This window comes from Sinocyclocheilus anshuiensis, unplaced genomic scaffold, assembly GCF_001515605.1.
Source record: "Sinocyclocheilus anshuiensis isolate Anshui unplaced genomic scaffold, SAMN03320099.WGS_v1.1 scaffold279, whole genome shotgun sequence".
Classification (NCBI taxonomy): Eukaryota; Metazoa; Chordata; class Actinopteri; order Cypriniformes; family Cyprinidae; genus Sinocyclocheilus; species Sinocyclocheilus anshuiensis.
In genome coordinates this window covers 725,589-736,944 of record NW_015549591.1, presented here as the reverse complement: position 1 = coordinate 736,944, position 11,356 = coordinate 725,589, and the positions used below count along the sequence as shown (strand labels likewise).

General features: G+C 39.4%; 1 protein-coding gene across 1 annotated transcript in view; it reads right to left on the bottom strand.

The window, feature by feature from the left end:
- Positions 1–10,943, bottom strand: part of LOC107658156 (calmodulin-alpha-like) — a 31,811-nt gene extending 20,868 nt beyond the window's left edge. Inside the window, exons 1-4 of the mRNA XM_016446619.1 lie at positions 10,821–10,943; positions 6,345–6,375; positions 6,112–6,255; positions 2,889–2,995 (exon numbers count right to left, since the gene is read on the bottom strand). Coding sequence (XP_016302105.1) covers positions 2,889–2,995; positions 6,112–6,255; positions 6,345–6,375; positions 10,821–10,823 — 285 coding nt within the window. The 5' untranslated portion in view covers positions 10,824–10,943. The remainder of the gene's footprint in view (positions 1–2,888; positions 2,996–6,111; positions 6,256–6,344; positions 6,376–10,820) is intronic.
- Between the last annotated feature and the right edge of the window lie 413 nt (positions 10,944–11,356).

Below are 11,356 nucleotides of genomic sequence, written 5' to 3'. Positions count from 1 at the left end.
ACCCCCACATGTCTACGTCACAATGTGGGAAGATTTACATAACGCCGCCCAAATGTTCACGCAAAGAAAGAAGGTGTAACTTTTATTCTCGCTGTAGTATTGTTGCTGCCGCCGCCACCATGTCGTGAAGGCGCTGTGTGTTTCGTTGTGAAATATCTCTTTAATTTGTCACATAGCTGTTAAAATTATCCCTTTAAAGATGATTTAGAGAATATTTGATTAGATTGCTCAGCAGTGTACATTTCTGTTTGAGAAAAAGGGAGAGTGACAGGGATACAGTGAAAGGAAGAAGGAATGAAAGCAAGAAACAGCCCTGAGGGTTTCCTCCTGATGTGGAAAAGCCTGGGATCCCTCTGCAAACCATCGCACCTCCTCCTGCCTGCAGTGCGCTTCTCTTTGATTTTCTCCCCTCTTTGTTAAGCTGACAGTTCTCCCCCCACATCTGCAGTTTTCCTGGGAAAGCATTCCTGAACTTAGGCTCTGTGTCACAAAGGATAGAAAAGGATGTTCTCCTCTGCTGAACAGAGAGCTACACACACACACACACGCACACACACACAGTGAAGCGCTGCAGAGGATTCATGCAGCACAGAACAGCTGGGATGCACCAGTTCATTTTATGTTTTTCTTTTAACACCATGATAAATGAATTAATTATTAAGAGAATATCCACTCTAAAGTGCTTGAGGGATGTTTTTCCCAGCTTCTTGATCTTTCATCAAGGGACGTTGCACATAAACTGCACAAATAAGTGTTGCCGACTCAGTCTAGATGAGATGTTGAGATCACATGATGAGCCAAATACTACAGAATTTACTGAGGTGACCTCAATATTGCTACAATTACAGTAATTACAAGTGACAAAACTGCCATCTGTAACCAAAAACAGGATGCTGCATCTGTGAAAATAGTTCTATCATGACAACTTTCTGAAGATTTTAGCATGGTAATAATGGATATGACAGTGTTAATGTATTTGGTCTCGGCGGAATAGATCTGCTATACGCTGTTGAATTGCTGCTGCTGTTGGTTATTGCTGTTGTAGATTATTGCTGCTGCTGCTGCAAAGCAAGTAGGAACTTGCTGCTGCCAATACATATGCTGATACGGTGCTGTGAATATTTCCGACATACTGCTGCTGCACAAATAGCATATAATAACCCATAGCAGATCTATACAGGTGGAGCTGGGGAAGGTGGAGGGTTACAGAGGAACTTTGAAAGTGCACTGTGAAAGGCTCTAGTGAAAGCTAACCAGCCATTTAAATGCAAAGCAGCAAAGACATACTGCTGCTGCACAAATAGCATATAAAATAACTCGTAGCAGATCTATACAGGTGGAGCTGGGGAAGGTAGAGGTTTTCAGAGGAACTGTGAAAGCGTGCTGCAAAATGCTCTAGTGAATGCCAACCAGCCATTTAAATGTAAAGCAGCAAGCTCAGGTTGTATATGCAACATGAAACAATCAGCTTGTGCCAAGTAGTTTAACACTGTGAATATCATCAGTTTGCAGTATAAGGACCCATCAGCCTGCGCCATCTAGAGTTTCATGACAGAATTTGTTTAAGAAGAAAAATAAGAAAAAGCAAAACATGACTAAAAATGACTTGGCTTTATTTTAAATGGACATTAGCACTACTTATTGCATACTTTAAAAAAAAAGTAATATACGAAGAAGTTTGCATTATGTAACGATAACCACTTCAATCCACAGAATGCTTCACTAAAAGGCCTTTAAGCCAATCGAAAAAGTGCTGCAGGAAACACTGATGCGATCTGCGACACTTGTGGTGTGTAATGAGACAAAAATGTAGTTATGCTCACCAACAAACTTGTGTTTTTCATATTTCTTGACATCCTCATATTTTGCAATGAACCACTTATTTCCTGTCTTTGGCCAACGTTTTAAAACCGCTGATATGGATGACCTCAAAGCAAACACAAACAGACTAAAAGAAGCCAGTCATTTTTACGTTACCCATTTAAAAAGTGTTACACAGATTTTTTTTTATATATACTCTAAGTTAGGACTGCACGATATCTCTAAATAATAAATGTCGTGATATGGCTCAGTGTGATTATCAAATCACAAAGCCATGCGGTTTCATTAATATGCTGCAGGTTTTAGAGTGAAGCCTGGCAACATGTTTCATTTGGACTGATTGAGACGAAACACTTCATCATGAGCTTCACATGTCAAATGAACACAGTGCCAAGCTTAAAGTCATAAAACAAAAATAAACAATCGACAAAAAAAAAAAAAAACATCATGCCAAACATTTTCTACTTTTTGGTGGTTTAAAATTTTTTTTCTTTTCGTTTTTGATTTTTCCCCTTTATTCCCCGCACAATACATTAACGCCCCATTCCACAGGAAACTTGAATTCACAAGCTTTCTCTCTACTTGTGGTTCCTCTTAAATTACAAAACTCCACAATACAACACTTCAGTGGACTTGGAATGCTCCGACTGCACTTTTAGCTGCAGCTTAGCATAGATCATTGAATCTGATTAGACCGTTAGCATCTCGCTCAAAAATTACCAATGAGTTTCAATATTTTTCCTATTTCAAACTTGACTCTTCTGTAGTTACATCGTGTATTAAGACCGCCGGAAAATTAAAAGTTGTTTTTTTAGGCCGATATGGCTAGGAACTATACTCTAACGGTCTAATCAGATTCAATGATCTATGCCGTGTTCCTTTAAGACTGATTCAAACTGATAAATCATGAGTAATCACGAGGAAAATTGCTTGATTCTATTGTTTTTATTTAAATATATTTTCCAATAATTCCTTCAGCCACAAAAAAAGGTGGGAAAATCTTGGCCTCACTGCTGTGACTCTGAAGGTTGAGTCAATTTTGGCTGTTATAAACAGCTCAAACATACCTTATCAAATACCCGAAAAGCCTCGCGAATCTCTTCCTCACTGTCTGTGTCCTTCATTTTCCTGGCCATCATTGTCAAGAACTCTGGGAAATCTATGGTTCCATTTCCTAAGAAAATGGGAAGTGAGATATTACTGAAAACAGAAGAATGGACAGGAAATGCTCACCTCAGATACTCTGATACAGAAACCATTTCCACCTCAGATTAACAAAAAAAAGTTAACTATGACTTCACATCTTAAAACTGCAAGAAATAGCCAACTTTAAACTAATTTAAAGCCATTTCTCAGTATTGTGGCTTCATTTCTCACAATGGTCTCTGAATGGTCATTATGTTTTTGTTTTTTCTAATAATTACAACTTTCATTTAGACTTTATATCAAATGTTAAACTTGACCTCACTTTTATATTTTCGACTCTCAGGCAGAAAAATTTATGTTATTACGTATTTATGTTAAAAGGCAGGCTTCACAAAATAGGGCAAATTAGCGTGAGACTGCAATCGCATAAAAGTGCCGATGGGAGTGGAAAGTTCTGTGGTTGATCTACTGACAATGCACAAATTAATAAACACAGATGCAGTCAGATCATTTCCTCAATGAATAACGCAATCTACCAAGAGCAGCGCAAATCAGCAACTATCACAGCCGTGTCAAGTGCAAAATGGGTTAAGATATGCTTTTTTGGGGGGTGTGAAATAATGGCACAAATACCAGTAAACTGACTAATTCAAACCTTAGTCAAAACCTTGCATTATAAATTGAAATACTCTCCTCCCTTAAATTGTGAGTATGAAAGGGAAACTCCTACAGATGCATATGCAACAAGGCACCTTTTCATCACCATTTTCCCCTGCGGCCCAAAGTCTACTAAAACAGTAGTTAAAGATCTTTATGTTTTGGGCGATGACACCTTCACACCGTCTCAGGAAGCTCAAACCGCAGTACTTCCCGGGACACGCTGTGGTCACTCACAGTTTACCGATGAGCAAAGGGATGAGGTGGGCATTCGCTAAGAGAGATCAAAAACCATGTGACTCACTCTGGATTAGCAGTGGATGATAGTCCTCGAGGGACTGCGGAGAATAATAAAAGCTGAGAGGCTGACTGTGATATAAGAGACACGGCTATATCCCTACAGCTGGCATCGACTAGCCGCAGCTGACCATAAAAGAGCTAAACCACGTTTAACGTTCACTGAGGTCTGAAATAGGTCAAGCGTGCTGTAATAAAGACCAGGCTGGATTACTGACTGGATGTGTGGAGCCACTGGTCTAGGATTAGCCAGCCTAAAAGGGACATTGAGCTTTGACTCTGATTTGAAGGCTATGGTCCTGTGGCATGGCGCAGATGGTGATTTAATGGTGTGTGGCGTAATATAGCGAGACAACCTGAGAGTAAAGGCCCGTTCACACCAAGCACGATAACTATAAAGATAACGATAAAGATATAGTTCTAAAAATCGTTCTCAATATTAAAGAATAGCATAGTTCACACCACAACTATAACGATAAATGATACAGAGGAACGATATTGTTGTGATCACTTTCAAAACTATTTTTTTTCCAGCTGATGAACGATAAAACACTGACAGCCAATCAGAATCCATCCTGCTGTAACAAGCTCAAGAATTTAAAGCGGGAGACACATGTGCGCTTAGAATAAACAGACGATATCGTTCGCTGGTGTGGACGCTAATATCGTTGTCTTTCTAGTTATCGTTCTTGGTGTGAACGGGGCTTAACTCCTATTCAATGAAGAACACGCCACATTCTTAGCATGGCAGATAAAAATGTAAGACCTCTGATCGCTACAGGATGTTGAGTCATATTAGCACAGTCTTTCACAAGTACCTAAGGGAAGCACAATTCATTACTAGAAGGACCACTCAGCAATGCACAATTGTGCTGAAATCAGCCATTTCCAGGTCACTTCCAGAGTCGATTCTCAAAATAAGTTATTCCCCGGTTTCCTGGCAACTGAGTTCCATAAGTGCGTGGGAACAAAATGACGAACGCAAAGAGTGGATCATGCAATTACTTTTATTTTCCACTACTCGCATTATTGCCGTCTGACCTAGATCACGTCACGGCAGGAGGGAGGCAGGCTGCATCCCACAGGCCTATCGATTCACTGATTGAAGAAGACCGACGGAACGGCTCGCAATCTGACAGGCTTTAGGAGTCTTGCAGCCTCCCGATCCTCCCGCACCATCTCGGCTTGTGGCGCAGCTGTCTGTCTGTCTGTCTGTCTGTCTGAGACGTCTGTCACAGGAGGCTGATTGGAGAGTTTTCTGGTGTCACTCTTGGCTGAGAGAATGCGGAGCGAGTGGATCGTCGCACTGTCAGATGCTGTTATGTCACAGCGACGAGTGGATGAGATTAAATGGCCTCACAGACAGGCTGTACTTACTCCAATGACAGGCGCGTGAAAAAAAAATGAAAACGCATATTTTCAACAGCGTCCTTCAATTAAAGGTGAAGGGTGTCATTTCTCACAATACTTGCTACTTGATTTTCAAAAAAAAAAAATGATAATGTTTAGTTTCAATGTGAAAATTCTCACATACCATAAAGTCATACATAAAAACGTTTTGTGGAGTCGCACCACATGACATTTTTCAACCTAAACTAACCTTGACTTGTTATAAATTGGTCAAATTATCTGATATTTTAGGAGATTTATTTAGACTTTGACACAGAGTCATGATGGTCTGCAGCTTCTTTGTGTTTTTCCTGTATGTCTCTGCAGGCTGGTTGCACCACATGACTTCCATATGGTGAGCAAAAGTTATATATTATAACATGCATTAATAAGCAGTTCTGTTGACATATTTCTTTTATAATAAATAATAATAAAAGATCTTGCCAAACTACCTAAGGTTTTCTTCATCATGATATCAGGACAGTTGCATCACTCTGACATTTTTTACATGATGCTGCTTTATAAATTGCATCTATAGTGTATCTTTAAATAAATCAGGAGTTTAATATTAAAATTGAGCATTGTGTCACTGACCCGATTATAAGTAAGCCATTTATAGGCTGATGTCCTGAACAAATATTCTCCATTTGTCTGAGCAATCTGACACAACACTGGTTCAACCCATTGTTTGATTTGGTGGGAAGTGTTCTTGAAGTTGGAGATATTTTGTTCAAATTTCGAAAGAAAAAAGTGATCAATTTCATTCAACTGAGATACATTGTTACTTTCAAAGCCACTCACCATCAGCGTCCACCTCATTGATCATGTCCTGCAGCTCTGCCTCCGTGGGGTTCTGACCCAGCGACCGCATGACTGTGCCCAGCTCTTTGGTCGTGATGGTGCCATCACCATCCTTGTCGAATAAGGAGAAAGCCTCCTTGAACTCTGAGATCAGAAAAGGGTTTTAGCTGTATTTAGTGTGTGCTTAAAAATACACAAATCAAAGTGATCTGATTATGTGCATGAACTCTTACCGGCGATCTGCTCCTCTGTTAACTGGTCAGCCTAGAAATCAAAGAGAAAAGAAATGCTGATTACCATTTATTTTATTTTTATTTTAGATTTTATTTTAGAGTAGACACAGGCAAAAAAAACTTTTCTGTTTTAGTATTAAAACAATAATGTAACGCATCTCAAAGAGTCTGATCGTTTGCCATTATACAAAAACTGAACTGATAATGTGTCATATAGGGCTGTGCAATTAATCGCATGCGATTGTCATGCGCATCTCGTCAGTAAAGCCGGTTCCGTGATTGGTAGTAAATCTCCATCACCTGCTTTCAGATGGAGCAGCATTTAATACACAGAGCCGTAGTTCATTGACAAGCTAGGCAATATCGCGTTCATAATCGAATGCGATTCATCTGCGATTATGAACGCGATATTGCCTAATTGTCAGTGAACTACAGCTCTGTGTAGTAAATGCCGCTCAATCTGAAAGCAGGTGATGGAGATTTACTACTAATCATGGAACCGGCTTTACTGACGAGATGCGCATGACAATCGCAAGCGATTAATTGCACAGCCCTAATGTGACACTTGTAGCATGAAGTATACTCTTAAAAATAATGGTTCTTTATTGGCATTGATGGTTCCATTGAGAACCTTGAACATCTATAGAACCTTTCCATTGGACACAAGTGGAAAAGGAAAAAGGCTTCACACAAAGAAAAAATGGTTCCTTTAAGGAACTGGTCACTGAAATGTTCCAAGACAAACCCAAAATGGTTCTTCAATGGCATCACCACGAAAGGTTCCAAAAGGTTTTTGGAACCACCATTTTTGGTTCCCCAAGGAAACTTTCAGTGAACAGTTCTTAAAATAAACGTTTTTTTTTTTCTGTGTGTGAAAAACATTTTATTAATCTGAAGAATCTTGTTCCACTATAAAGAACCTTCCGTGCATCTGAAAGGTTCTACGCCCTTACAAATAAAGATTCCAACAAGGGGTCTTTGCAGCGATGCCATAGAAGAACCATTTTTGGTTCCCCAAAGAACCTTTCAGTGAACAGTTCTTAAAATAACCATTTTCTTTTCTTAGTTCAAAGAACATTTGACCTTTTGTGCATCTGAAAGGTTCTATGGATGTTAAAGTTTCTTCGTGGAACTATCGATGCCAGTAAAGAACCTTTATTTTTAAGAGTGCAGGAGTAAACACTTTTTGTGTTTGGATTTCATGTGACATCCAAACAAAAAGCTTTAGTTCATACAGTGGCATCAGATTACAGGACATTGACCAACAACCCAGACCTTTGGTTAACAGCGAGGAGAGAAAAGCTTGTTGTATGAGTCTCAAGAGCTTGCTAGAGTGGATGAGAGCTGCTAGGAAAACAAATAACCAACATTATGAAGGGGAGGAGTGGGGCTAATGGGCCAAAGACAGAGGAACACACAGCCATCCCTTCAATCATACCAATTATTCTACTTCCTTTATGCATTAAGTAAGCATACTGCTCACATGACATGACATATAACATGCAGCTGAGATCACTAGAGCCTTTGTAATGCACACGCACTGGATCCAATAGTTCCAGCAGTTGAGTCACTTGCAGATATAATGGGGGAAAAAAAAAAAAAAGAGTGCTGGTTTGTTAGATAAGTGGGTCTTCCTGCTGCCAGCTGTACGGCTCATTTCATTCCTCATGCCCATGTGCCCAGTACCCAGGCAACCCCCATCACCCCCCTCCCAAAGCTCATCCTGGGGGATGGGACGCTGCAGCAGAGGAACAGACGCAGCTGCTCTGGGACTCCCTGCCATCCAGTGTGAGCCGCAGAAGACTGTCTGTCTCACTCTGTGAAACGTTTCGCTTTTATAATGGGCAATAAATGGAAAGTAGTGGTTGTAGGTCGATAAAGACATCACAAACACACATATTTAAGCAGGTGCTCTGAGACCCGACAATTCCCGAAACGTTCGACAACATGCTGCTTTTCCTAAACCTGTTAATCGTAAATCAGACATACAGTTAATAGGCAGTTACGAATAGAATTGATAGTACTTTCTAGTAGTTGGCAGTGTAGTTGTCATGATGATCTTTGACTAAGACTACTGAACTGTTTGTTATATACCGATATATTGACCAGGCCAATAGTCTGCAAATATTTGCTAATTTTATCAGTTGTGCCATAGCTATATGATTAACAGAACTGCTAGTTAACCTTTCAAAACAAAACTACATGCATATATTATTCAGAATTTTCAGTTTGTGAAAATTGTTGCCTGTAATTTTCATACATATTTATAATTGTATACATTTATTTCAATATTAAATTTAAATATTATACACATACACACACAATTTAATGACGATTACACTTCATCTTTCATAATTATTTTCAGTTTGTCAAAATTGTTGTCTGTAATTTTCATACATATATTTATATACATATAACTTTATAAATTGTTTATTTCAATATTAAATTGTGTACTGTTACGTCCACAATTAATTTAGTCCCATATTTAATTTCTCAGAATTTATGTCAAAGTTTTCTGTAATTTTCATAAAAGCATGGGGCGAAGTTGGCTCTTCGTAAAATAAATATCGAAATTTGTATGTGTGGAAACAGTTGTAAAATATAATTTAACTGTTTCAGCCTCTAATTACTGCACCTCTAGTAGCGACATAATGAGTTTTTACAGAAAATGTGACCACAAAACCAAGATGCAAAGCAAGCTGTCTGAAATTTGTACTGTTCCTCCTCTATTTTCTAAAAGATCTCTACAACTCCACAGGCTACAGAAACCACAAGACCGAATCCCGTCAGCTGTACTTGCTGTGCAGTGACACTACTGTCACACATCTGCGGTGAGATGTGTTTGCCTGAAGCACTGTTCTACAGCTTATTAAAAATGCTCAGGCAAATCAATGTAGGTCAGTATACACAGAATAATCCTCAAGAGTCCCAACACATAAAGCACGAGTTTCAGGGAACATTACACCATAACTTCACCCCAGGACAGCTGTCTCCTACCAGATCTAACCAATATAGAGATCAAACCACCTACAATAAACCAAACTCACATCTTCTGCCAGTCCAGAAACATTAAGCCATACGCACAAAAGCCCAGAGGAAAATGTTATTGCTCAGAGTTCGATCTTTCACAGCTTAGAAGACTAATGGAGCTCTCAGGTACGTTTCTCTTAAAGAAGAAATAAAAATGGACATAATTCTTGACATACAGTACGAGTATAAAGCTATAAAATAAATGCAAACAGCATAGCTCAGATAACATCTTAGATCTTGGAAGAATTGAATGAGAAACTAAGATTTTTGGCACTGTTAAAAAATGATTCAGTTTTTCTACTTTAAAATGTCATGTTCAATTCAATGTCATTTGCCCTTTCTTTGTAATTCATTATGAAATTTACTATCAATTTCTGAGTGAAAATTGCTTCAACATAACTTTATGTGCGTGTGTGTAGACAAGACACATGAGATTATTAGCCTTTCTTCAGTAGAAAACTCTCTTTGCTGCTTAAGAGAAACAACTGAGATATTAAAATATATAATTAGTGATTTCCGATTCCTACAGGGAGGCTAAAAAAACCCTCCAACAGGTTTTGGTTTACTAGGATGCACCACAATTACATCACACATAGGAAATGTCAGACAACACCTCTCAGATTCAACAAACAAAAAAAAGACACATGACAGGCATTTCACAATGACACACCTTTTATTTGCATAAGCTACAGTGACTACAGACAAAATACAGGAAACTAGGCACCCATTACCATAAGCCTACACCCTTTTAGCCCATGCAACATTGTGGTTTGGTTAAAATACAACTGCCTGTCATTAGTGAGGCCTTTACATGTGTGTAAAGTGGTTTTAGATGGGAAACACTGGCCCTGCTGGTGTAAATCAGTCTTTAGAGGGGGTTTAAAGGGAGGTAGATGATGCAACAGACGCTGGCGGAGCCACCTCCTCATCTCAGACACATCCACAATCATCTTCATCATGTCCCATCCATCATATTTCACAAATATTAGCATAAACATCCTTATCATGCCAAACTTCTGACCCTCTACACCCCCAAACACTGACATAACCAGTCGGTCTAGTTAAAATATCACAAGTACAGCTTTCAAAGTGCCGTCATGTTGATCTAAATTAATTATACTGTCAAATATAACGTAAAAACAATAACATAAGGGACGCGTTGCACAGCATTTGATGTGTGTAACCCGTATGTAAGATAAAGAATGTAAGAATTGCGCAGTTGTAGATTCAGCTTCACTCTAACTGAACTACACCTCAATAGCAGGTAACTAAATATTGTTTAAAATATGTTTATCGTTATCTCGAGAAGTTACATCTACTAACGCTTATATCAAAAGCCTATTTTTAAGTAAACGAGGCTAATTTGTTGCGAACGGACTGTTTGAGTTACTGTCTGGCCGAGTAACGCATTAATAGTAACGTTATATGAAACAAAAGATTACGTACCATGTTTGTAGGGAACAAAGCGTGATAATCTCCAGACTAGACTAAACGCAGGTCTCGTCGGGCTGCGTGCGCTGCTGCGGCTCTGGCTGTGGACGCGGCGAGGAGCGCACATGTATTCATCCGCCACTCACTTCCTGACTCAGTGCGCGCCGGCCCTGCTCCCTCTCCGCCAATCACACGCGCCGTTAGAGCGCAGGCAGACCGAAGCGCCCAACACCACCAGCAGGTGCAGGACACAGTGTGCATGGCTCTCTGAAATATCTCAGCATCAAGATAATGGATTGATGCCAAACAATGCAACTTTGAACACTATTAGCATGTCCTGGACTCCGGGTTGGAGAATGTGAAGATGTGAATAACTGTTGATGAACTGCCACTCAGTCATACTGATTGACAAGAGCTCGCTCATTTTGTGATTTAGTGTCATAGATGAATTCATTGTGCATTGTCCAGTCTGAGGCACCTAATAATTAATGTAGTCTATTTATACACATAAATTTGTCACCCAGAAGAGAAGATGCAGTCATTTCCCCAAT